The following is a 25,303-nucleotide window of genomic DNA, read 5'->3' on the forward strand; positions in this document are numbered from 1 at the left end:
TCAAAGCTTCGATGTTAATGATTGAAATAGTTTTATTATATATATAATTCCTTTCTAGTTTTCGTGAAAGGGTTGACATCGGCAAAAGTATAGATGGAGGAAGATTGAGCTCAAACTTGTATTTTGGTTTTCATTTCTCAGGTAATTCTGAAATTATGTCAACAAGTCAATAATGGAATGTCAAAATTCGTTTGAGTTAAATGCTATTTGTGGAAATTTTCGATTGGTGTTCCGAGAGGATTATGATATATGGTATATCTGGATTGTTTTGACAACAAGAAGAATGGATTATTCTGAAATGTTATTATCTGATAGAAAAAATCGACTCAGTTGTTTTAATCAGAGTGGGTTATTCATTGAAAAGTTAATTGAGTTATAATCAGTGATGGAATCAGTACATCTTGGGTCTCCACAATGGGTTTAAATTATCTGTTTTCTTATCGCTGGATGGGTTTCCAAGATCTTCGTTCAAAGGTATTAAATAAGATAATTCGGGTTTCTCAGTTATGTTTCGACAGACAATTACTGGACATTTCTTGGTAGTCATACTACTAGTGAAAAAGTGATGGCAAGAGAACATCAGAGCTGCTCAGTTAAGTTCAGGCATAGTATCAATTTCTAAAAATGAGTTTTGATATGAGTTCGGAAGTGATATGAGTTATGATTAATTTTTATGGACTTCGATTGAAAGGGGTGAAGAAAGATTTGACTTAATAGCTTGTATCAGGTGAGAAATTTCGAGGACGAAATTTTTTTAAGGGGGGAAGAGTTGTAACAGCCCAATTTTCAGTAGTGTCAGAACAGTGATTTGAGATCACTAAATTCGATGAAGAAGTTAGAAATATTTTTGAATTAGTGAATTTTGTGATTTAAAAGAAATTATTAGGTAAATTGGGTCGAAAACGAGGTATCGAGACCTCGATATTATAAACTGAGCCGTAAATATTTTTATAAATATTTACGGAGTGTCAATAGGATAATATTAAAGTTTCGTTAAGAAATTTTAATGTTTCGATAGTTAATTATGAAAAAGGATTAAATTGCAATAGGGATAAAAGTTTAATTATAGATTAAAGAAAAGTTAAAAGGACCAAATAGGCAATTATGCCTTTTTCTAAAGTTGAGGCGGCATAATGAAAGAAATATATGAGATATTCTAGTTAATATATATATTATATATATGTAAGTAATGATTATTATTAATATTTTATATTATATTATATTATATATATATAACAAAAGAAAGAATAGAAATGAGAAAGAAAGAAACAGAGAGCAAAACGAAACAGAGAAGGGAGAAAGAAGAAAAAGAAAGAGCGACGGTTCAGGGGTTTCAAAACTTCTAAATTCAATTGATCAAGAAGTACGAAACTCGAGGTTAGACAAAGGGAAGAATAAAGTTGAAGACTAAGTTGGTGAATTTGGCTATAATTGGTACCGAGGTAAGTTTACGGTAAATAAATGCAATATTTCAATATTTATTATTAATGCTGTTAATTTCCAGCAATTATGAATTTATTTTATGAATTTATTTGATGATGATCCAAGCATGAAATGATAGATAATTAAAATTTAAAAGTCCCGTTGATACATAAGGATGGTACTGGATACGAATGTCATGACATTTGGGTAAAGAGATCCCATGTAAGACCATGTCTGGGACATGGCATTGGCATCCTTAAGATCATGAGAGGTCCCCTGTAAGACCATGTCTGGGACATGGCATGGGCACCGAGACGAGAGGTCCCATGTAAGACCATGTCTGGGACATGGCGTTGGCACCGAGATGAGAGGTCCCCTATAAGACCATGTCTGGGACATGGCATGGGCACCATCACGAGAACATCCCATGTAAGACCATGTCTGGGACATGGCTTTGGCATGTTATTATCAGAAGAGACCCGAGTATCCTTATTATTCCAATGTAGTTCAACGGGCTTGTAAACGAATCATGTTCATGAAAGTTCAGTTTAAAGCATAAATGGTAAGCTCAGGTAAGTTGTAAGACTTAAGAACTTATTATACTATCAATTGATGTTCAACGATGCAGCAAGGATTGAGTAAGTTATGCACACAAATATTCTAAGTAAACAAGTAAGAGAACTAGTATGAGATTAACTAAAGAGTAAACTAGAGATAAAGACATTGAGTTTAATTATTTAAGTTAAATATTGTTATTTATTTGCTAGTAAACTTACTAAGCTTTATGCTTACTTCTTTTATTTCTCTTTCTCTTATAGTATTGCAAAGCTACTTCAAGGATCCTAAAGAAGTCGGAGATCGTCCACACTATCAACTACAACTGCTCGGTATTTTATATCGAAACACGTTTAAGTTATGGCATGTATAGTGATTTAGTTATTTTGTATGTTTGTAGTGATGATTTTGCTAATGAGTGATGTGTAAGTATTTGATGATGTATGGTTATTAAAATGATTAAGGATGAAGGTGTTTGTTGTTATGAAAGATTAGGTGATAAATTATGCATGGAAATCATGAAAGGATAAAATTTTGCAAAGAAACAGAATTCAGGCAGCACAGTGACGTGAATTTGAAAAATCCCCCAAGATAGTATAAAATGAATTAGAGGGTGAATGATATATGGAATTAAATCTTGTTGAGTCTATTTTCATGGAAAAATAACGGTGTAGAAAAAAAATTTTATATTTTAAGATATGTGAATTTTAGTAAGATAGGGTCAGAACTGTTTTTGGAGTCCCCTGTTCTGAGTTTAGAAAATAATTACAAATTGTACAAAAATGGTTATGAGTTGAAATTTACATACTTAGATTTCTTAATGAGTCTATTTTCTATAGAAACAAGTAAGAACTTCATATGAAAATCCTATAGTGAGAAAACTTATTTTTAGTGACTAGAGGTCAGGGCAGTCTGGTGGTGACACAGGGGAGACTTTAACTAATAAACTGTACTAATTTGCTGAACCAAAAATTCTAAAAATTTTATGGTGAGTAGATATATGAGTCTAGTTTCAGGGAAAATTTACGGGATTAAATTTCGAGTTCTGTAGCTCAAGTTATAATTAATTTAGTAACTTCTGCGCGATTAGACAGATTTGCTGCGAATAATGAAATAAATTTTCAAACCTAGTTTTTATGCTCCGAATTGGTAAGATAAGCTAAGTAATGCCTCGTGCTCGACTCCGGAAACGGTCTCGGGTAAGGGGTGTTACAAACCATTACTAAAAGGGCCAAAAAGGCAAAGTCTTTTTACCTCTAGTCTCACCTCATCACAGTGAAATTGTCCTCAACGATAATCGTATTCCTTTTGGCTCTTTTTGCACATCAAATGGGGTAATAGGTACGTTTATAGTTCAGTGTCGGCTTTGTATTCAATAAAAATTAATCTTTTTGGGTTACATATTATATCAATTAAGTCTTATTTTAGTATAGCAATCAATGCATTAAATACCAGTTTAGATTTTGCGTGAAATAACTTTAAAATACATGGACCAAATTGTAAGTATATATGTATACTTACCATATAAACAAATTAGAGTCAAACTAAAAATGATTTGCAATTTGACAAACTTGTTTAAAAAATGAAATTTCATTATAGGTTCTAATGTTTCTTTTTTATTATACAATACTTAAAATTACCCATTGCTTCTCCCCAATCCATAAATAGGAAGATAATGTACTTCAGCGCACTCAAACCCACGTATTCTTGCATTGGCAACAATGCCCATGCCAATCAAACTAAGACTCATTCAGCAATTTGCTATGTATTTAATTTTAAAAAAAAATTTAGTATGGTCTTCCTCATAAATTTCTAAGAAATTCAGACATGCACTCATGAATCAATGCAATTTGACAGATTTCAATTAATTAACAAATTAATGGTTAGTCAAAGTTAAATGGTTTAGCTTCTAAGCAACAATTTCTTCTCTCTTTTGAATTTCCAAATGGAGTCCAAATTACTCTTCTTTATTTTATTGCTTAATAATTTTTAGGATTAAATCCACCAAACATCTTAAACTATAGCTCAGATTTTAAATTAGTCTTCAGATTAAATATTCTAATTCAGTCCTCAAAATATTAATAACGTATCGATCATAAATTTAAAACACTTGAAATAAATTGTAAATGCATGTACCTATTGCATGAGCAACTTTGATTTAATCTGTTAAAAAACATATTGTCAATAAAAATTATAATGCCAATTTCTTTTCTTTTTTATAATATGTTAGATTAAAGTTATCTATGCAGTTAATACACATAAATTTGCAATTTGATCCATATATCTTAAATATGTTCCACCTTAGACTTAAATTGACATTCAAAGTCCAAATTAATATAGTTAGGCTGACGAAAGGACCAAATTGATATAATACAAATACTTTGATAAGTTAATAACATTTTTTTGGAACTTGGAATCAATTTAGAACAACAAATCCTAGAGATGAACTCAGAAAACCAAGGACAATGTGCCAATCTTTGTCTTATTGTTTGCAACATTATGTTGATTCATATAATCGTTAAGGATGAAATAACAAAAAAATTATTATTATTTTTAAAACGTCGAAGTGCAATTTTATTATTGTATTACATTAAAATTTTATAACTTTAAAAGGGACTTCTATATAATTTTACTATTTTTGGGACAACTTTATTTCGGACTCTTTCGAGGAAAAATGTATGGATACATACCAAAGAAGGCTTGAATCAAGGTTAATATTAAGAGTATAAGGGCAGCCATGGCCGACATGAAAGACCATGGCGTGTCAAAATACGTGTGCTTGAATCCTGCCCATCGGACATGCCAGTCGTTCCGATAATACTCATTAACGTCCTCAAAAAGTTTAGATAGGTAACTCTTCTCTATGTCGAATGCCACGTCCTTGCGCATGTTATTAAAGAAGCGAGCGATTTCTTCGTCGGTCCCGAAGTAGTTCTCGATGATTTTGTGGTCACATAAGAACCCGGCGTCACTTGGCGTGTTGATTAAACATCCCATGAAGGTCGCGTACGTTGTTACATGGTTCGTTATGTAGTGGTAACATTGCTCGAAAGCGACGCAATTCAGGAAGACCGAGCTCGAGAAATCATCGATGGTGAGGAGCGGGATTTGAAGCACGCCGTTGTTGAATTTAACGTCTAAGAAGCTATCGCTTTTCCTCGGCTTGAATTGAATCCCGGCTAGGTGAAGCTTTTTGGCCGACGGGATCAATTGAAGGAATGTCGATGGCTCTTCGGTCGAACTAGTACTCATTTTCGATGTTTCTTCGGACAGACAAGGACTAATCGTTGATGTTCTCTCAGTAGAACTAGTGTTCCTAGACAGTTCTCCGGAGGAAGAAGTAGTACGATTTCTTGGTGTTACTTGAGAAGAAGATGGGAGAAAACTCATACGAAATAGATCGAGTAAATGTTTTCCGATTAGATCAGCGTGATACTCGATGACTTCGACGGGTCTTTGTACCATGTAATTAAAAAACTCGAGGCTAAGCTGAGTTAACGAACGGACATTTTTTCGATCTGAACCCGAAATCGATAGTTTGAACAAGGTTTCGAGTACGAAAAAGGGGATTTGATTTTCTAGCCTAAGAAGATCACGCATTATAAACGTCAAAATCCATTGCATATTAAATATTGGATCATCAATATTAGTATCCGATAATCCTCCAACAATACAAAAGAGTTCAACAATGAAACACCCGTCGAGAACCATCATCTTGACGAGACTGTTTTTGTCGATTTCGATCATTTCTGAGTAGCATTCCCTTATCCTTTCTTCCATCTGTTCCAAAGCTCGAAATAGGCGAACGAGGTCAACATTGTGTCGCCGTGTTCGACGAAGGAACAATCCCAAGAACCTCCATTTATGCTCTTGCATCATCTCGAGATGATCCTTCCCGTAATGGTAAGGACCGATGGAAACAATATGCGGTTGATAAGCCTTTTTATTGATCCCAACAAAGCTTTCGGGGACTCGAAAAATGCAACAAAACTCGTTACCGGCATTTTCACTCAACCGTCTAGGCGGTTGATTGATTTTTTCTTCCATGATTGTGATAACATGATGGAAGTTCTCTCCATGGCTAGTGCCTTCCATTTCTTCACTCTTTCCTTTTTCGATTGACACCATTTGTATGCCCATTTGCTTGAATTGCATGAAGCAACTGCAATAAACTTAGGGTTTTTAAAGATGAATGTAAATAATAATAATGGGAGTCAACATCTTTACAATGAAGCTATGAAGGAAGGAACTAAGAACATGATTCATATGTAAACTACTTGACATTTCATTTTTTATTTTATTCATAGCATTGAAACTACAAAAATTTTCTTACACTTTTCACTTAGTGCCAACCATTATCCTTGAGGATTACGAGATAACAAAATTTGTCTTCTGCCTTTTAACACCGTGGGAAACTAGGAAGAAACTATGAGAAATTATTTAATTACATTTTAATAATTTTTTTCATATAATTGACCCATAATTTTGATAATTATTTATCTCAAACCTAAAATTGAATCTTGACCTTGTACTTCGGATCTTAAACCCCAAACATTATACTCCGAACATAAATCTTGAACTTTGAACTTAGTTTAAGGTTTAAGATTCAATATTTGATGTTTTAGTTTAGTGCTTAAGGTTTAGAGTTCGGGGTTAAGGTTTAGAGTTTAAAGTTAGAGGTTTTTGATTTGGGGTTTAAGATTCAAAGTTTAGGACGTATGGTAAAATTTTACTAAAATTATGTATAAATAATATAGAAAAAATTTCTGAAATGTCATTAAATAATTGAAAAGAGATTATAAATGCTTATAGTGGGAAAGATATATAAAATAATTTCTTCTAATGTATTGTTCAAAATGCAAGTTTTTGTCTAAACTTGTTAATTTGTTTATTTTATTTTATTGTGTGTAACAATCATTTCGAGAGTTTAAGATTTTCATATGTAATTTATTTTTTTTAAAAAAAGGTAAAATATAATTTCACAATAAATCCAGAGATCTCTATCGTAGTTTTACATACATGTGTATATATGTATGAATCTAAAGTTTAGAACATTTGATCAAGAAGAATAACTAAAGCCATTGCAAAATCCGTCCTAATATTATTAGGCTGAACAACAAGGCGGAAAATGTCGGTTCCGAAGGCGACCCCGCTGCCACCCTCTTTCCGCTTTATCTCTGCCGCTATCCTCCGCCTGTCATCCAACACGGCGCAACATCGTCGGGTATAAGACCCCTCGATCTCGTACATTGTTTTGTTATTCCGACCATCACTCTCGCCGGCGGTAACGTAAGCCAAGCACTTGTTGTTAAAGATGTTCACTGATTTCTTGACTGAAAGTCGAGGAATCGCCATGGTTTCTTCTCCTTCGTAAACTAGCCAATTGTCACCCAGTCCCAGGCTCATTTTCTGACAGAATAGAAAGGTCAAATTATACTGTTAGGCCCTGTTTACCAAAATTGAAATTTATTCCATATACTTTAAATCTTACCAAAATTTTGATAGAAAAATACTAATGATATTACTGTTTGGATGGACATTTCTAAATTGAAAATGTAACATAATTTTTAATTTTTAAGTACAGAAAATAAATCTCAAAGTTTTGTCATAGTATAAAAATTAGTAGCATATTTTAACCTAATGTAAATGATGAATGACTTACTGACTTAGATTTAAGCTGAAAGTAAAATCCCGATTTTATCCCTTTAATATTATTAAATTTCAGATTTAGTCTTTATACTTTCCTTTAATATAAACTTGATTCATCAATTTTATAATGTCATTAGCTAGACTATTAATTATCTGTATTATATTTAAGACTTTAATTGAGTTAATGTCGCAAATCAACCAGATAATAACTCTACGAAAAATAATTACAAAATTCGTCTATTTAAAAGTAGCAAATATTATTACAAGGGTATTTATATTTTTATAAATTTTATATAAAATCTATAAAAAATAATTTAAACACGAAATTAATTCACATATGAGTAATCTTTGTACCTAAGACATCAAGATCTTCAAAGCCTCAATTTTGTCATTTGATCCATCTGTTTCTTACATAATTTCTTTATAAATATGTTTTTACACAATTTTCTTTGACTCGCATAATCTATGATTTGTCGCAATCTAATATTGGTCTCAAACCAATATTATTTGAAGTAATTATCAAGAGATCAAATTCTGCGAAACTAAAAATATAGACGCTAAACCCTAAATTCGAGCATAATAGAAGGACCAAATCAAGAATTAAACCAGAAAACGTAAGCTTATAATAATACCTTACAACGGATAGTGAGTAGTGCTTTGCCATTAGCATCCATAAGAAGGATGGATCCTTTATTCCCTTCCATATAATTATCCACCCTATATACCAAATCACCTTTACCATCAAACACCGTGAACCCATTACAGTTGAATATCAACGACTTCTTCCACACCGTCATAACCTCCTCCTTCATCTCCGCCTTACACGGCGGCACCCTGCCTGTAAAACTAGCGTTGGGATAAACCTTCGTCATTCGAGTAAACGGTTCCAGCCTTCCTTTCTCTCTTCTTTTAACTCCAAAAAAAGGATCAAAGCAAGTACGTATTGTGCTTGGATATTCATATATACATGAGTTAAGAAGAGCTAATATATATATATAGACAAAAGTCTACCATTGATAAAGACAAGAATCCCAACAATGGATTTGGACGGAGGAAATAGTTGAAGAAAAAAAAGAAAGGGATGTCGGGTACAGTTGACAAGACAAAAAAACAGGGGGCAGGCCCATAGCCATAGCTAAGCTTTACTTCAAAGACAACGAATATTATGAGTAATAAAATAAAGGTTAAATTTTTGTGTGGTTGATAACTGCTTTACGGTGGGAAGCAATGGAACACTTGTCGATCAGACAAGGGCTTTGTGTTAGATATTTTCATGAGGATGAAATTACAATAGACCAATCCTTTGATACTGTCTGTTTCCAGTAAAAATGACACGAGCTTGCAGCCGTTTTTTCATTTTTTACGCGTCTTAGACGTGGACATACCACACACTCATAAATTCACACGTGTAATTTGTGTGTTTTTCATATATTACCTCCAAATAAAAGCCCAATTAATTCTTATTACCTCCAAATCAAAGCCGAATTAATTCACAGAAAGTATGTGAGAACGAGGCTCAAAACTCAAACTTTCCAGGCTTGGAACATGAAATGGTTTAATACTTTTTTAGGAGAAATTTTCAAAGTGTCATTTGCCTAACAGTCAACCTGTCCACCCTGACAATGACAGATATTATCCCCCGTGGGGTTTTATCTCCACCCTTTCCCTTCTTCCTTTTTCTTTGTTCTTGTTTTTCTTTTCTCAAATCCGAAATAACAAGTGTTTGTCCAATATGGTCTAATTTCGATAAGGCATTCTTATTGTTTTTTTAGATATGTTAGGACTTGTGTTCTTATATATCAATTTGCTATTTCGTAATGAAAGCACCCCCCCCCCCAAAACTTCATGAATGGATTTTAATTTCATAAATAATTCTATATTATCGGGTCACTGATTTGATTAAAATTCAGGAAAAAAAAAACTCAATTCAACCGCTAGTCCAACAAGCCTGTACCAGTTCACAGTCTAACCGATTCAAAGACATTTTCCAGACCAATGCCCCGATCCGTTCCCAATCCAAGCCAGTCCGACTAACCAGTCTGGTCCAGTTCAAACATCCTTGCTACTAATGGAGTCACCAGAAAAACATTCTTCAACCAAGACCTACCTCAATTCAATCATTAAATCACCGCAAACTAAGGGTACATTTCATGTGTGCAACCAAAGGTTAAAAAAATTGAAGGCTAATAATAATAAACCCAATGTAGTTCAATTTTAGAACATGTAAATCATCTTTTAACGTAAGTGATTAACATTAAGACCTTTTTTGTTTAGGAGCTTCAATTCACTTATTATATTGAGATATACATTCATGTCTACCAAAGATTAACAACTCAAAATCCAAATCCAAATTATGCAATAATAATCATAAAACATCATGTTGAATTGAGTTTCTTATCATTTAGCTTTTCAAGAGAAACCAAAACCAAACTAAAAAACATAACCCCAAAGGGTATCTTTTAAGATCTCCATTTGGCTAAAAACCAAACAATTATTAGAGCAAATAAACAAGCAATTTCATGCTAAAATGAAACCCAAAAAAAGAAAAACATGTCTTCTAACCATGAGTGAGAGCTCTCATTCCTTTTTTCCAATCCCATGAGACATGTTATAGATCCCTCGTCCCTGAAAAAAAATAACAAGCACACAACATAAGCTATAGTTTCATTGATCTTTTATTTGGCAAATGGGAGGTTTTAAAATTGTTGTAAGATAGTTTTACAATTACGAATGAAACTCACGATTAAAAACAGGGAACTTGCTGCTAGAGCAGCGGGAATGGCGACAGATGTGATCTTATCGTAACGACCTTTCAAGTAAGTGTGTTTTTGGATGCCTTGAAAATATTTCTGATACTCGATAAGCTTTTCCCTAGGTCTGAATGGTGCCTCCGACATTCTGCTGTCACAAAGTTAAACATTCGGTTATACATCAAATAAGAGAATAAGATTTTCCAAAACTCCCTAAATCTCAACCCAACTTATTCTCATTTCCCAAATCGGCAAATTCATGCATAGTATCTATCTTCATCTATTTTAACCAATAAAACAATTGAATTTATATTAACAAGCAGACATTGATAGTACTTGCATCAACAAAATACAAGAAAACATCTTCCCTCCTATTTTACAAAAGCTACATTAAACAAGGGCAGACAATACACTATAGCAAGGTTTTCAGAATCAGACTGGTGGTCGAACCAGTCAGGACACCAGTTTGCCAGTTCAACCAGTTTTTTGCCTTGTTCAAAAAGTCATTACCAGTTCCCAGATCAGCTGATTCAATGCCCTTCTCTAGCCCGGTACCTCGGCCAGTCTAGTACGTTTCAAACAACCTTGCAATATAGCCTAGAAATCAAATTTTGCGTCTCGAGATTCAAGAAGCCCCTACAAAGAAAGATTTTCAGATGTGCATACATTCTAACTCCAATAAACTTAAAATCCCCTCGATACTCGGTAACAAACCTCATTGTATCAGTGCCCTTTTTCCTAAAGAAATGCAATAAGAACAAACAAAATGGGGATCAATAAACCCAGTTCAAACTCAATTTACAGTCCACCAGGGGGAGAATTTTATGAATATTTGGCTACAACAAGGATTATTTGGTTTCAATTACTCATAGACTTACAATCTTAAACAATTAATTTACACTATTTTGAACAAAAAGAAAAAAAAGAAAAAAAGCTAGGTTGATTGCTTTGTTCTTGAATCAATACCTTCACAATCCACAAATACCATAGATGAAATCCAATTCTAATTACACAAAATCAGGAAAAGCGTTTCCAGTAAATCAAATCAGCAGATTCAAAGATAAGAAAACTAAAAAAAAAAAAATCAATTAAAATTGAATTAAAACACATTTCAATATCGGATTCATAAGAGGAAAAAGAAATGAACACCTGAGAGAAAACCAAGCTTGATTCTTCCTCTTCTTTCTTAGATTAGGAAAAAAAACGACTTTTTTGAGCCTTTAGGGATTTGGATTAAGTTCGGGAAAATGGTGTATTGTATTATAAAAAAAAAACACCAAAGTTTGTATGGGCTGAGAGTGGCTGGCCCAATTCATAAGAGGTTTTAATTTGATCTTAGTCCCTGTACTCTTCAGAGTTTTGAACTTTAGTCCCTTTACTTTTTTTATTTGAAAATTAAAATCCTATTTATAACACTGATAATTAATTTTCATTAAATTTGAAAAGTTCAAATTTAAAAATTAAAAGACAACATATATTCAATATAGTAGAAGTTAATTAATTGTGTTAGCTATTGAATTTTAAATCCAAAAAAATAAAAAAAAATTAAATTCTTGAAAATTAAAGTAAAGTGATTGAATTTAAAAAATCCGAAGAATACAAGGACTAAATTAAATATATATGTAGTGATATAATCTTGACAAAGTTCATAAATCTCATAATCTATTAGGAATTTTTTTTAAAATATATAAAACCATAAAAATTTGTAATATGCAGAGAATCTATTTTTTTAATAAAAAAATTGTTTTAATAAACCTATTGAATCAAACAAATCACAGATTCTCAATTGAATCGGTCTTACTTAACCTAATGAATTTTTAAGACTCATTTACAATACATAACAATTATATCTTGACATAATTCATATAAAACGTTTATATATTGATTTAATTCAATTTTTACAAATTGTTAATATCGTTATCGTTATAACATTATGCCTTACATATTGCATATATGGATAATTATCCTTATCAAATATAAAAAAAATGAAACCAAAATTCCATATTATACATTTAAACCTCGAATCAAATTTTCATGTTTATAATTACAATAAATTAAACTTTACGTATCAAATTATTCCTTGCACGAAAACTCATGTATATTTTGAAAATAAAATATTGTCATCGATGAATCTAACCTCTGTTTCTTCCTCTTTCTTAATTTTCCAATACCTTAAAACCAGTTCAACTCAAATTTGAGTTTTTTTTTTTTTAAGATAAAGTTATTTTGTGTTTAGATCGTTTTAGTTTCAAATAGCTTCAAATTTAGATAGTTTTAAATTTGCGTCAATTCGGAAAGACAACGGCGTGTCGGAATATATGTGCTTGAATCCGACCCATCAAACATGCCGTCATTCCGATAAGACTTGTTAACGTCCTCAAAAATTTCCGATAGGTAGCTCTTCTCTATGTCAAATGGGTCGCCCTTGCATATGTTGTTAAACAAGTAAGTGATTTCTTCGTCGGTCCTAAAGTAGTTCTCGGCACATTGATTAAACATCCCATGAAGGTCGCCTACATCATTACGTGGTTAATTATATGGTGGTAACATTGCTCGAAAGCGACGCAATTGAGGAAGATAGAGCTCGTGAAATTGTCAACGGTGAGGAGCAGGACTTGAAGCACGCTGTTGTTGAATTTAACGTCCAAGAAGCTATTGCATTTCCATGACTTGAATTGAATCCAGGATAGGTAAAGCATTTTGGCCAATGGGATCTATTGAAGGAATGTCGATATTTCTTCGAACTAGATCAATTTTAGAACATGTAAATCATCTTCAAACATAAGTGATAAACACTAAGACCTTTTTTGTTTAAGAACTTCAATTCACTTATCATATTGAGATATATATTCATGTTTACCAACAACTCAAAATCCAAATCCAAATTATGCAATAATAATCATAAAATATCATGTTGAATCCTTGAGCTTCTTATCATTTAGCTTTCAAGAGAATCCAAAACCAAACTAAAAAACATAACCCCAAAGGGTATCTTTTAAGATCTCCATTTGGCATAAAAACCAAACAATTATTAGAGCAAATAAACAAGCAATTTCATACTACAATGAAACCCAAAAATGAAAAACATGTCTTCTAACCATGAGTGAGAGCTCTCATTCCTTTTTTCCAATCCCATGAGACATGTTATAGATCCCTCGTCCCTGAAAAAAATAACAAGCACACAACATAAGCTATAGTTTCATTGATCTTTTATTTGGCAAATGGGAGGTTTTAAAATTGTTGTAAGATAGTTTTACAATTATGAATGAAACTCACAATTAAAAACAGGGAACTTGCTGCTAGAGTGGCGGGAATGGCAACAGATGTGATCTTATCGTAACGACCTTTCAAGTAAGTGTGTTTTTGGATGCCTTGAAAATATTTCTGATACTCGATGAGCTTTTCCCTAGGTCTGAATGGTGCCTCCGACATCCTGCTGTCACAAAGTTAAACATTCGGTTATACATCGAAAAAGAGAATAAGATCTTTCCAAAACTCCCTAAGCCTCAACCCAACTTATTCTCTTTCCCCAAATCGGCACATTCATGCATAGTATCTATCTTCATCTATTTTAACCAATAAAACAATTGAATTTACATCAACAAGCAGACATCCATAGTACTCACATCAACAAAATACAAGATAAAACAGCAGCGACCCGTCTTCCCCCCTATTTTACAAAAGCTACATTAAACAAGGGTGGACAATAGACTATAGCAAGGTTTTCAGAACCAGACTGGTGGTCAAACCAGTCAGGACACTGGTTCGCCGGTTCAGCCGCTTTAACCGTTCAGTTCAACCAGTCCGTACCAGTTCCCGGGTCAACTGGTTAAATACCCTTCTCTGGACCAGTAGCCTGGCCAGCCAAGTCTGTTTCAAACAACCTTGCAATATAGCCTAGAAGCCCCTACAAAGAAATGTTTTCATATATGCATACATTCTAACTCGAATAAGCTTAAAAAACTCTTCAATACTCGGTAACAAACCACATTGTATCAGTGCCCTTTTTCCTAAAGAAACGCAATAAGAACAGACAAAATGGGGATCAATAAGCCTAGTTTAAACTCAATTTACAGTCCACCAGGCGGAGAATCTTATGAATATTTGGCTAGAACAAGGATTATATGGTTTCAATTACTCATGGATTTACAATCTTAAAATATTAATTTACACTATTTTGAACCAAAAAAAAAAGAAGCTAGGTTGATTGCTTTGTTCTTGAATCAATACATTCACAAGCTACAAATACCATAGACTGAATCCAATAAACCCAATTCTAATCACCAAAAAGAAACCCAAAATCAGGGAAAGCGTTTCCAGTAAATCAAAAAAGCAGATTCAAAGATAAGAAAACTTAAAAAAAAAAATCAATTCCTCAAAATTGAATTAAAGCACATTTCGATATCAGATTCATGAGAAGAAAATAATAATAATAATAAAAAGAATACCTGAGAGAAAATCAAGCTTGATTCTTCCTCTTCTTTCTTAGATTATGGGAAAAAACCGTAGAATTTCTAAACGACTTTTTTGAGCCTTTAGGGATTGGGATTAAGTTTGGTAAAATGGTGTCTTATATTATAAAAATATACAAAAGTTTGCATGGGCTGAGAGTGACAGGCCGAATTCATAAATGGTTTTAATATGATTCTAGTCCATGCAGTCTTCCGATTTTTGAACTTTAGTCCCTTTACTTGTTTGATTTGAAAATTAAAATCCTATTAATAACACTGGTAATTAATAGTAGTGTTATCGATTGAATTTTAAATAAATTAAAGTAGAATAATTGAATTCCAAGAGTCCGAAAAGCACAAGGACTACATTAAATATATATATGTAGTAATATAATCTTGTTAAAGCTCATAAATAGAGAAAAGTCTAATTTTTAAAAAAAAAATCAAAGTCTAGCAAAAAAATTTGTTTTAATAAACTTATGGAATCGAATAAATCACATATTCTCGATTAATCGGCGTTATTTAATATAATGAATTTTACACTCATTTGCAATACATATGGTTTTTAAGATATTCGTTTATAAGGTAATTAAAATCCATATGCAAATTAAAATATTGGTACAATTCATATAATTATATAGCGATTAACTTTATTAATACATCTTTAACACTCATTTACAACATGTATGAATTACATCTCAATCTAATCCATATGTAATTTTTATATTTTAAAATATTGATTTAAATTAATTTTCACATATCATTAATACCATTATTGGTATATAACATTATGCTTTACATGTTGCACATATACATAATTATTGTTATCAAAATATATAAAAAAAAAAAGAAACAAAATTTCATGCTATATAATTAAACTACAAATCAAATTTCACGATAAATCAAAATTCGCTTATTAAATTACTCATTGTACGGTTTAAGAAAAAAATATAATCATTGGATCCATCCTTGATTCTTCCTCTTTCTTAGTTTTCAAATACCCTAAAACAAGTATACTCTAATAATAGCTTAGATTTCGAGTGGCAAATTTTGATCAATTCAAGTTTGTTTTCAAAATATTAGGTTACATGTTTAAAGTCATTCGTGTTTAGATTATTTTAGGTTAAAATCAATTCAAGTTCACATTCTCAAGATTTGCATTGAATCGGATTCAGATCAATTCAAGCTCACATTCTTAAAATTCACGTTGAATCGGATTCAAATCAATTCAAGTTCAGTTGTTGAAAGCACTCTCCCTTCACATTACGAACCCTATAACTTTCAACTATTACCTTCACATTCTTAAGATTTGTGTTGTCATCTTCGGACATGATATTTGGGTGGAAAAAAACACTTTTCCACCGTAATTTTGATCCCAAAAGCAATGAAGAACAGGGCCTCAATCTCGAAAGTAAAACAGCCTGAACAAGTAAACCAATGTTGGAACTAGATAGGACAAACCAATCGAACTGAGGAGTGGAGTGTTGAATTTTCCATTAGTTAATGTTGAACTAGAAACCAGAAGCTTGACTGGTTTGAGCTCCAACATTGTAAGTAACCAGAAATTACCAAAACCCAAAATGACCCAACCCGCCTAATTGATAGTTCTAATGACAAGAATATCTAAAATCTAGAACATGTGCGTTTAGCTTAATAAAAACGACTACCAGAGAATTATCGAACCACCGGCAGATCACCACCGTATTATCATAGCTAGAACACGATAAAAGAATCAACAATCATTCAACAAAACTCAACCATGTATTCCAGAAAGCCGCAATTATAACCAAAATGTTAATGTCATTAACTAAAACTTTCTCAAACAAAATCCGAGAAGAGTTAAAACCATGTCCACCTACAGAATCCAAAACATTGAAAACTTACGTACGAAGGACCCTAGAAAGCCTTGATATTTGCTTTGCTTGCTTAATCGAAGAGGCTGAAACCCATATCCTGCATTGAAACGAAATCGGATTAGTGAAGAACAAGCCAATTAAGAATCAATACAAGTCGTAAAAATTCTAAGTACAAGTGATTACATCGTCGGATTCTTCCTTCTCCTCGACCTTCTCTTCTTTCTTGGCCTCGGCTGCAGGTGCAGCACCACCACCACCACCTGCAGGAGCGGCAACCGCAACAGCACCACCACCAGAAGGAACGGAAGCCAACTTCTCCCTTCCACTAGCAATTAGCTCGGTAATATCTTTGCCTTTAACTTCGGATAATAGCAACTCTATCCTATCATCATCAGCCTCAGCACCAACTGCAACATTTAAAAAAATAAATTCATTCGAGTAATTCACCAAGAAATTAATTCCTAATTTGCCACTTTTCCTACTACTCAATAAACTTTAGTATCCCAAATTATCACAATAAGCGACAAAGTTTGAGATTTAATCCTTATACTTAAAAAAATATTTACTTTTTTATTTAAAAATCCTAATTAAATTGATAAACATATGTAATTTTAATTAACATTTACCATCAATAGTCATGTAATTGTACAAAATACAGAAGCGAATCATTATGAAGTACAAACACAATATGCATGCCTGATAATAAGCAAATTCTGATAGAAAAATACGAACAATGGGACTACAATTTTAAAATTAAAAAATAATAATAGAGAAGATTTACTTTTTACTTTTAAATACAAAGGACTTAATCTTGAATTTTGCTAGAATTAAGTACAATTAAAAATGAGCTTAAAATAAAATAAAAAAGTTAAATTCTGCAAACAGACCCTGTATTTTTTAAATATTAAAATTTTAGTGCTCAACAAACTGTTAAATTACTCCATTTCTAAAATCTAATGCTATAAGCATTATTATCATATGTCTAATGACATGCAGCTTGTTATAAAGACTTACAATGGTCTAATTAAAAAAAATGAACAAATCTACGATTGTACGCAAAACAGAGGACTAACAATTGAATTTAACTAAACAAATTTAACTATTACTGTTTGGAAGAGGGCTAAAATTTCAAATTAGAAAAATACAACTAAAATAGATCAAATAGAAGTATAAGGGCTAAATCCATAATTTTTGAAAAGTACAGAAACTAATAGAAGTATTTAATCAAATAAAAATAAAGAATAGCGTTAGATCAGAGAGATTTCAAATCGAAAAATAAAGCATAAAAATGAAAATAAAATAACATAGCTAAATTTACCATAAATCATCCAAGCAAAATACCTCAGATCAAATACGTTCCAAAGATAAAATAAACTAATTAAAGAAAAAGAGTGAGGAAAATTACCTGATCCGAGAATAACCTTCAAGTCATCGGCGGAAGGGGAAGCGTTTCCTCCGAGTACGGCGAGCAAGTAAGCGGCGACCACCTTCATTTTTACTTTGATATTGAGGGAACGAGAAATGGAGCCGCGGAGGAAAACGAAGAAGCTAGGGTTTGCACTTTGCTGTAAGAAAGGATGAAATAGTGTGTTGCTAGGGTTTTTGTTTTGTTTTTTGTTTTTTTTCTATTGTGGCCGTCTGATTTAATTTCGGCCGTTGAATTTAAAGGCCCGATGTTACGGTTTGATGGGCTTTCTTTGAGCCCATCTTTGAAGTTTCTACTTGCGTAAATGGGTTCAAGCCCAGATTTTTTATTTAAAGTCTATAATTAATATAGAGAATTACATAATGAGAAATTGAATTATAAAATTTGAGGGAGAACATAAAATCCAAGTAATGATTCAATAATTGGTACAACAGATCAATATTTATTGATGAGTAAAAAAACATACATTATATTCTAATCAATTTGACAAATAATTTTCGATATCAAAAAAGAAAGTTGTTTAATTTTTAATTCGCAGATTTATTATGTTCAAAACTTTTTAATAAAAAAAACTGAATAATAGAAGAGAAAAAAAATGAGAGTTTTCGATTGATCTAAATTATGTGAACATAGAATATCATACAACAAGAACAACAATTTTAACAAACTAATAATTTAAATGAATACTGTCAAATAATTCAATAATTATTTTCTAACTTCTTAAAATTAACTAACCAAAATATAATCTAATAATTTAGTGACATCGGGTATAATCTATCATATAAATTTTTAGTTGAATTTGCTGTTAGAATCAATTTAATTAAGAAAATTCTTATGAAGCACAAATATGCTACAATGAGTAAAAGCATCACGAAGACCGATACATTAACAGTTAAACTGTATGTGATTCTTTTACCTAAAAAATAAATAAATTAATCTCTAAATGATAGATCAAAGACTAAATTAATCGTTTTATTAAAATTTTTATCTATTTTTCTTTAAAAAATCAATTGTCATATGTTAACATATAACACATGAGACATGCCATATGTAAACTGTCTGATTATTGAACCATGCCGATTTTTAAATGAAATAGACTACTTTACTCTTTAATTTAATACAAAAATTAATTTACTCATTTTTGAGTAAAAAAATAAAATATAATTAATACAAAAACCTTTGATAATCACATTCGATATTAGTATAACTTTTTATATCAATATCATAAAATTTTAAAAATTTCCTCTAAAATATAAATCCATATCGTACTTTGTCTTATATTATTTTTATATCTTATTTTTAAATTATTTCAAATAAACCCTAAAATCAAAATACCATAATGAAAAAACAATCTTCAATTCTTAACTTCTTAACTTATATCATTATCATAACAAATAAAAATAAAAAGTGACAAAACATTGCCCAAAAAGAAGTTGGTTTAGATCAGCTGTTCCTCAACCTGCAAGCATACATATATATATATAAAAAATCAGCATTGAGGAGAAGAATGGGAGAATTAATATTATAATAATTATATCAATGGAGAAAAGCAGGTAAATATATCATGGAGACCCGTATTGGAAGTGGGAATCATTTTGCTCCCTCTATTTAAAAAATAAGCAAATTAAACTCTTTACATTAGATCAAAGAGAAAATTAAAACTTTATCCATGTACATCAACACACGTGTCATTATCTGGTTATTCCGTCAATCACACCAATTTTTAATTGTACACTTTGATAAAATTATTAACAGAAATGACCAATTTGCTCTTTGATCAAACATATACGGACTAATTTGCTCATTTTTTGGGTAGTGAGAACAAAATGCAATCGAACTTCTAGGGCCTCCATGATACTTTTACCAGTTTGATCTCTGGTCCGCTTATTAAAATATTGCAAGGAACCAAAAGTTACCAAAACATGAAATGAAAAAAAAACCATACCCTAAACCCAAATATGAAACTAACCCAACACACATAATTCACAACGCAATTGACACGAAATATATAAGGCCTAGAATATGTTAGTTTAGCTTAATAAAAAAAAGACTACCAGAGATTTATTCAGCCACCGGCGGGTCAAAACCGCATTATCTATAGCTAGAACATGATATAAGTATCAACAGTCATTCAGCAAAACTCAAACATGTAATCCAGAAATCCACAATTATAACCGAGATGTTAATTTCATTAACCACACATTCTCAAAGAAAAATGATCCGAGCCAAGACCAAGTTCAACTACAGAGCCAAAAACATCAACAATAAAGGAACTTACGTACGAGGGATCTTTGAGCATTGAATATTTGCTTTGCTTGCTTAGTCAAAGAGGCTGAAACCCATATCCTGCATCGAAACGAAATTGCATTAGTGAAGAACACGCCAATTTAAGAATCAATGCAAGTTTTAACTTCTAAGTAGGAAGTGATTACGTCGTCGGATTCTTCCTTCTCCTCAACCTTCTCCTCTTTCTTGGCCTCAGCGGCAGGTGCAGCAGCACTGCCACCACCAGCTGTAGGAGCGGCAACCGCAACAGCACCACCACCAGAAGGAACAGAAGCCAACTTCTCCCTTCCACTTGCAATTAGCTCGGTGATATCTTTGCCTTTAACTTCAGACAATAGCAACTCTATCCTATCATCATCAGCCTCAGCTCCAACTGCAGAATTTAGAACACACAATCACACATTTATTTGACTTCATAATGCTAAAGAATTCGCCAAGAACTTCATTCCCAATTCATCATTTTGCCTACTATATAATAAAGTTCACGATTCCAAATGGTTAAATATGCAGTTGAATTTAATCCTTATGCTTAGAAATCTATAACTAAATCCTCCCTTTTTTTTTAAATTTAGAATCCTAATCCAATTGTTGACAACAGTTTGTAATTTCAATCCAAATTTGCCATCAATACACATGTAATCATACAAACTTTAGAATCAAATTATTATTAAATCAATAAGCATATTTGAAAGTAAGTTTTTTAACAGAAAAATACTATCAATGTCATCTATTGAACTAGAGTTTTTAATTTGAAAAAAAAAATCAAGAACAAGGACCGATTCTTAAAATTTGCTAAAATACAAGGACCAACGACATATTTAAACCATTCCAAATTAATATAACCAAGTACAACAAAAAATGAACAAAAACTAAAAAATTAAGAATCCAAAATTACATGGAAAATTTCCCTAAATTCCATTCATAGCCAACAAAGGCGTGAAAATGAAAATACTTTTAAAGTCATCGACTAGACTAGAATTTTTAAATTGAAAATACAAGACTAAGTACAGGGACTGATTCTTAAATAATGCTAAAACACAATGACCGACTACATATTTTGACCATTCCAAATTAATGTAAACAAGTACAACGAAAAATGAACATAAACTAAAAAGATTTCAAAAATTACAACATGGAAAATTTCCCTAAATTCCGTAGCTAAATTGACCATTAATCATCGAAAACAAGCACCGTCAGATTTCAAAAACAGAGAGAGCAAATCGAGTAAAAGAGAAAAGTGTGAGAAAAATGACCTGATCCGAGAATAACCTTCAAGTCATCGGCGGAAGGAGAAGCGTTTCCTCCGAGTACGGCAAGCAAGTAGGCGGCGACCACCTTCATTTTTACTTTGATATCGCGGGAACGAGAGTGGAAATGTAGCCGCGGAGGAAAAGGAAGAAGGCTAGGGTTTGCAGTGAAAGGATGAAAATGTGTGTTGCTAGCTAGGGTTTTTGTTTTTTACATCGTGGCCGTTTGATTTAATTTCAGCCGTTGACTTTAAAATTAAAGGCCCGATTTTACGGATTGATGGCTGCTCTTTGAGCCCATCTTAGAAGCTTCAACATATCATATTTGGGCTGAAGCTGGTATTTTTAGAGTAAACTACATTGTTAATTACTCAATTATTAATAATTTTTTTTTATCATCTAATTATAAAAAGTTACAAAATGATCACTTAATTATCAAAATTTTATTTTTTCGTCACCAACTATTTAAATTTTTATTTTTTGGTCATTAGTCATTAAATTACTATTGAAAAGATAACTTGGCAACTTTAAAATTGGTATAATAACAACTTTAACCCACAACATTCACACATTGTGAAATTTAGTCCTTTTTTTTTTTGCATATTTACTTTTTTTTATAACATTAAGGGTTAATTTTTCAAAAAATTATAAAAGATGAAAATTACTATAGATTTTCAGGTATTTCCATCTTTGTTATATTTCCAATCAAATTTAGTTGATAGATTTTTTTAGGTGAAAATGTCACAAAGAAAAGTAAATTTGAAGAAAAAGACTAAATTACACAATGTGTCAATGTTGGGGGTTAATTTTTTTAGAATCAATATTAAGTTAACACAACATTTAAATGTTGATGGTTAAAGTTGATATTATGTCAAATTTAAAAAATATCATATCATCTTCATTGACCATTTAAAAGTTGTTGACCAAAAAATAAAAAATAAAATAATTGGGTGATCATTTTACAACTTTTCATAGTTGGTGACCAAAAACAAGACGAACAAATAGTTGAGTGACTACATGTATAATTTACCTTATTTATAATTTAGCCTCTATAACTAAGAGCGGTGAAACAAGAAAAAATTTATACTAAATGGTCAATATCAAATTAGAGGTAAAGGTGTTTATGGGCCGGGACTAGGTATGAGATTAACATAATTTATACTTGCCTAAACCCAACCCAATTTGAAATGTGGACTTAAATTTTTACTCAAACTAGTCCATATTTGTATATAGCTAACCCAAACCTATTTTAGGTCTACTCATTATTTTTTATTATATTTATATTATTTTTAATTTAATATTTAATAGTTTATTTATTAAAAATTTATATATAGTTATTTTAACATTTTTTTAATGTTTACATTATACTAGTATTATACACCACAATAGATTTAATTTTTGTGTGTTATAAATTACATAAGATAAAACATTACAAACTTAAAAAGGGCCAGGCAGGGCTCGGGCCTTGAATGTTCAGCTTGAGCCTTACTCATATTTTAAATAGGCTTTCTTTTTGCCCAATTCAGATCTAATATTTTTATTCAAACCCTCACAAATTTCGGTCAGGCCTTTGGGTTCGAGCCTATTGTCCGACTCATGAACAGGTCTAATTAGAGGTGTTCATAATCATAAGCTGGGTGACCCCAACCTACTTTGGGTCGGGCTTGAGTTTAGTATTTTCAAGCTCAACCTAGCTTGTTTTATTGTTTAAAAATAATATATATTATATTAATATTTATATATTTTTATAATTATATTTAAATAAAAATATTTTTTATTTTTAAACAAGAGTAATTTGGGTGAAATCAACTGAAATTTTTCTTTAAAACCGAGTCTAACCTAAGCATTAACACCTCTAGATTGAATTATAATTTTTAAAAGGAAAATTATATATAATTTTATCATTTTATTAACAAAAAATGATAAATGTTTGAAAGAACCAACCAAAAATCAAGCTCCCAACCTATTCTCTTTAGTATTGCCCTTAAATATGCGAAAATATTTATTCAAAAGTGTTATAATTTAATATCATAAAATTTCGAGTTGAATTTGGTGTGACAACTAACAGCTTCTCGGGGTGCGTGCACCGAGATTGAAAATCAACACTATAAAACAATCTAATATAGGCGATATGCTGCAAGACAGAGCAGTTGTAATATTTATAATGTTAATGGAACACTCCAGCATTCAAATGATCGAACCTAAGAGAGTCAACGATTTAATGACTCCTACTCGACAAGCATGCAATAAAGGATTCTAACTAGCTAATCACTAATTTCTATATTATGGCAACAGATAATTTAGAGGTTAATTAATTTAATCAACTACTTAGCATTGAAAAGGGACTAAATTGTAAAATAGATAAAATTAAGCATATAGCAATTAAATGAAAAACAATGATTGGTTGAATTTCATGTTGCTAACTAACCTTTGGATTAGGGATCTAAATCATTAAATCCTAATTTGGCTTATTTTACTTTTTCGGTCTCCATTTTACTAAATTAGACAAATTAATATGGTTTATTTCTCGATCTTACCAAACTAATTCGGGACTATCGAATTGGTGTTAAATAATATCTCCTCTTGGTCTTACTTGTCTAAATTCTCCTTTAGGGACGTCAATCCTAAGTTTTGAAGTTTATACAATTTAGTCCAGTTTTTATGATTTAGTCCCTGTACCAAAAAAAAACTAACCAAGCAACACTTCCATCAACCAACCACCTTAGATTTAGCCACTCGTCCTCATTTCTAAACAAACAACTGTCAAATAAACACCCAAGGCATGCATTCAGTTAAGTGCAAGAGATATGGTTAAAAAAGCTTAAGACTTTCTTGAAATGTGCTTGAAGAAGAAGACAATGACAACAAAGCTAATGCACAGGAACGCTAAAAATTAGATTTTTATCTAAAAAACTAAAAATGGAACTAGGCTATAGTAATGGCTAAGGATGAAACTGAAATTACAAAAGAGTTCAAAGTACCAAATAGCAATTAAAACCAACCTACAATGTTAACTAACTAACTATCTAAAGCACTAAAAATAACTAGAGAAACACAAAACCTTAAGGAACTTTAGAGAATAAGAGAAAAGAACTAAGTTAAAAGACGATAAGCAAAAGGAATAAAAGAGCCTCCTTTTTCATCCAACCAAAAGTGGCTTTAAACATCATATTACAACCCATATTTTTGGACCAAAATGCCCCTAGACGTCTATTTTTTTACTGGGGCTAAGGTTGGACAAGAACTACCCTTGTAGTCATTTTTTGTCTCTTAAAACAGTGGTGTCGTGAGACCCATGACGTGATGTTGTGATACCAAGAGTAGTAAGCAACTTGGCTCATAGGGGTTCTTTGTTGTCGCGACATCACTTCTCCTGGTGTCGTGACACCCAACTTTTGGCTCCACTTCTAGAGATATCACGACCTTGGTGCTTTGGTATCGTGATTTTGGCGGGGTGTCGCATCACTATCAGCAATTTGCTCTATGTTAATTGCTCGTTGAAGTTTGGCATCCTCGAGGTGTCTGTGCTCGGTATCGCGACTTCCAGAAGATCAATGTCGAGACACTCACTTTAATTGGCCATTATTAACGTCCTACATCCACTCAACAACCTCAATAGGTCCCCCGAGTCTCAAAAAGGTATAAAACACATAAGTACCAT

The 25,303-nt window shown here is 31.8% G+C and overlaps 6 protein-coding genes across 11 annotated transcripts; all 6 read right to left on the minus strand.

Moving 5' to 3' along the window:
* Positions 1-4,607: 4,607 nt before the first annotated feature.
* Positions 4,608-6,065, minus strand: LOC107931882 (UPF0481 protein At3g47200). The gene has a single exon (XM_016863841.2). The coding sequence runs from the start codon at positions 6,022-6,024 to the stop codon at positions 4,627-4,629; it is 1,398 nt and encodes a 465-aa protein (XP_016719330.2). The 5' UTR covers positions 6,025-6,065; the 3' UTR covers positions 4,608-4,626.
* Positions 6,066-6,894: 829 nt separating this feature from the next.
* On the minus strand, positions 6,895-9,869 carry LOC107931927 (protein LURP-one-related 8). Its single transcript, XM_016863889.2, has 2 exons — positions 8,259-9,869; positions 6,895-7,386 (listed from the first exon to the last, which is right to left on the minus strand). The coding sequence occupies exons 1-2, from the start codon at positions 8,496-8,498 to the stop codon at positions 7,024-7,026; spliced, it is 603 nt and encodes a 200-aa protein (XP_016719378.2). The 5' UTR covers positions 8,499-9,869; the 3' UTR covers positions 6,895-7,023.
* Positions 9,870-10,004: 135 nt separating this feature from the next.
* Positions 10,005-11,658, minus strand: LOC107931928 (uncharacterized). 4 transcript variants are annotated; one of them, XM_016863891.2, is made up of 4 exons: positions 11,526-11,651; positions 10,887-11,012; positions 10,368-10,524; positions 10,005-10,251 (listed from the first exon to the last, which is right to left on the minus strand). In XM_016863891.2, the coding sequence occupies exons 3-4, from the start codon at positions 10,521-10,523 to the stop codon at positions 10,204-10,206; spliced, it is 204 nt and encodes a 67-aa protein (XP_016719380.1). In that variant the 5' UTR covers position 10,524; positions 10,887-11,012; positions 11,526-11,651; the 3' UTR covers positions 10,005-10,203. The 4 variants fall into 4 exon arrangements, with proteins under 4 accessions (XP_016719380.1, XP_040931427.1, XP_016719379.1 ...); XM_041075493.1 differs by having other exon boundaries at positions 10,368-10,527; positions 11,526-11,612; XM_016863890.2 differs by lacking the exon at positions 10,887-11,012 and having other exon boundaries at positions 11,526-11,658.
* A 1,627-nt stretch (positions 11,659-13,285) lies between these two features.
* Positions 13,286-14,980, minus strand: LOC107931929 (uncharacterized). 2 transcript variants are annotated; one of them, XM_041075494.1, is made up of 3 exons: positions 14,825-14,980; positions 13,653-13,809; positions 13,286-13,537 (listed from the first exon to the last, which is right to left on the minus strand). In XM_041075494.1, the coding sequence occupies exons 2-3, from the start codon at positions 13,806-13,808 to the stop codon at positions 13,490-13,492; spliced, it is 204 nt and encodes a 67-aa protein (XP_040931428.1). In that variant the 5' UTR covers position 13,809; positions 14,825-14,980; the 3' UTR covers positions 13,286-13,489. The 2 variants fall into 2 exon arrangements, with proteins under 2 accessions (XP_040931428.1, XP_040931430.1); XM_041075496.1 differs by having other exon boundaries at positions 13,653-13,812; positions 14,825-14,941.
* Positions 14,981-16,569: 1,589 nt separating this feature from the next.
* Positions 16,570-18,325, minus strand: LOC107931933 (60S acidic ribosomal protein P2A). The gene is made up of 3 exons (XM_016863903.2): positions 18,089-18,325; positions 16,867-17,090; positions 16,570-16,780 (listed from the first exon to the last, which is right to left on the minus strand). The coding sequence occupies exons 1-3, from the start codon at positions 18,174-18,176 to the stop codon at positions 16,754-16,756; spliced, it is 339 nt and encodes a 112-aa protein (XP_016719392.1). The 5' UTR covers positions 18,177-18,325; the 3' UTR covers positions 16,570-16,753.
* A 1,030-nt stretch (positions 18,326-19,355) lies between these two features.
* LOC107931932 (60S acidic ribosomal protein P2B) lies at positions 19,356-21,927 on the minus strand. 2 transcript variants are annotated; one of them, XM_016863901.2, is made up of 4 exons: positions 21,649-21,927; positions 20,542-20,768; positions 20,388-20,455; positions 19,356-19,568 (listed from the first exon to the last, which is right to left on the minus strand). In XM_016863901.2, the coding sequence occupies exons 1-3, from the start codon at positions 21,734-21,736 to the stop codon at positions 20,429-20,431; spliced, it is 342 nt and encodes a 113-aa protein (XP_016719390.2). In that variant the 5' UTR covers positions 21,737-21,927; the 3' UTR covers positions 19,356-19,568; positions 20,388-20,428. The 2 variants fall into 2 exon arrangements, with proteins under 2 accessions (XP_016719390.2, XP_016719391.2); XM_016863902.2 differs by having other exon boundaries at positions 19,450-19,568; positions 20,392-20,455; positions 21,649-21,876.
* Positions 21,928-25,303: the final 3,376 nt, after the last annotated feature.

Source organism: Gossypium hirsutum, chromosome A08 (assembly GCF_007990345.1).
Source record: "Gossypium hirsutum isolate 1008001.06 chromosome A08, Gossypium_hirsutum_v2.1, whole genome shotgun sequence".
Lineage (NCBI taxonomy): Eukaryota > Viridiplantae > Streptophyta > Magnoliopsida > Malvales > Malvaceae > Gossypium > Gossypium hirsutum.

Coding starts and splice junctions, on each gene's coding strand:
- LOC107931882 (XM_016863841.2), bottom strand. CDS start 6,024: ATGGAAGAAAAAATCAATCAACCGCCTAGACGGTTGAGTGAAAATGCC.
- LOC107931927 (XM_016863889.2), bottom strand. CDS start 8,498: ATGACGAAGGTTTATCCCAACGCTAGTTTTACAGGCAGGGTGCCGCCG. Junction 7,387..8,258: donor TACTCACTATCCGTTGTAAG/GTATTATTATAA, acceptor CTATTCTGTCAG/AAAATGAGCCTGGGACTGGG.
- LOC107931928 (XM_016863890.2), bottom strand. CDS start 10,523: ATGTCGGAGGCACCATTCAGACCTAGGGAAAAGCTTATCGAGTATCAG. Junction 10,252..10,367: donor CAAGTTCCCTGTTTTTAATC/GTGAGTTTCATT, acceptor ATTTTTTTTCAG/GGACGAGGGATCTATAACAT.
- LOC107931929 (XM_041075494.1), bottom strand. CDS start 13,808: ATGTCGGAGGCACCATTCAGACCTAGGGAAAAGCTCATCGAGTATCAG. Junction 13,538..13,652: donor CAAGTTCCCTGTTTTTAATT/GTGAGTTTCATT, acceptor TATTTTTTTCAG/GGACGAGGGATCTATAACAT.
- LOC107931933 (XM_016863903.2), bottom strand. CDS start 18,176: ATGAAGGTGGTCGCCGCTTACTTGCTCGCCGTACTCGGAGGAAACGCT. Junction 17,091..18,088: donor GAAGGTTATTCTCGGATCAG/GTAATTTTCCTC, acceptor TAAATGTTGCAG/TTGGTGCTGAGGCTGATGAT. Junction 16,781..16,866: donor AGAAGGAAGAATCCGACGAT/GTAATCACTTGT, acceptor GTTTCAATGCAG/GATATGGGTTTCAGCCTCTT.
- LOC107931932 (XM_016863901.2), bottom strand. CDS start 21,736: ATGAAGGTGGTCGCCGCCTACTTGCTTGCCGTACTCGGAGGAAACGCT. Junction 20,769..21,648: donor GAAGGTTATTCTCGGATCAG/GTCATTTTTCTC, acceptor TAAATTCTGCAG/TTGGAGCTGAGGCTGATGAT. Junction 20,456..20,541: donor AGAAGGAAGAATCCGACGAC/GTAATCACTTCC, acceptor GTTTCGATGCAG/GATATGGGTTTCAGCCTCTT.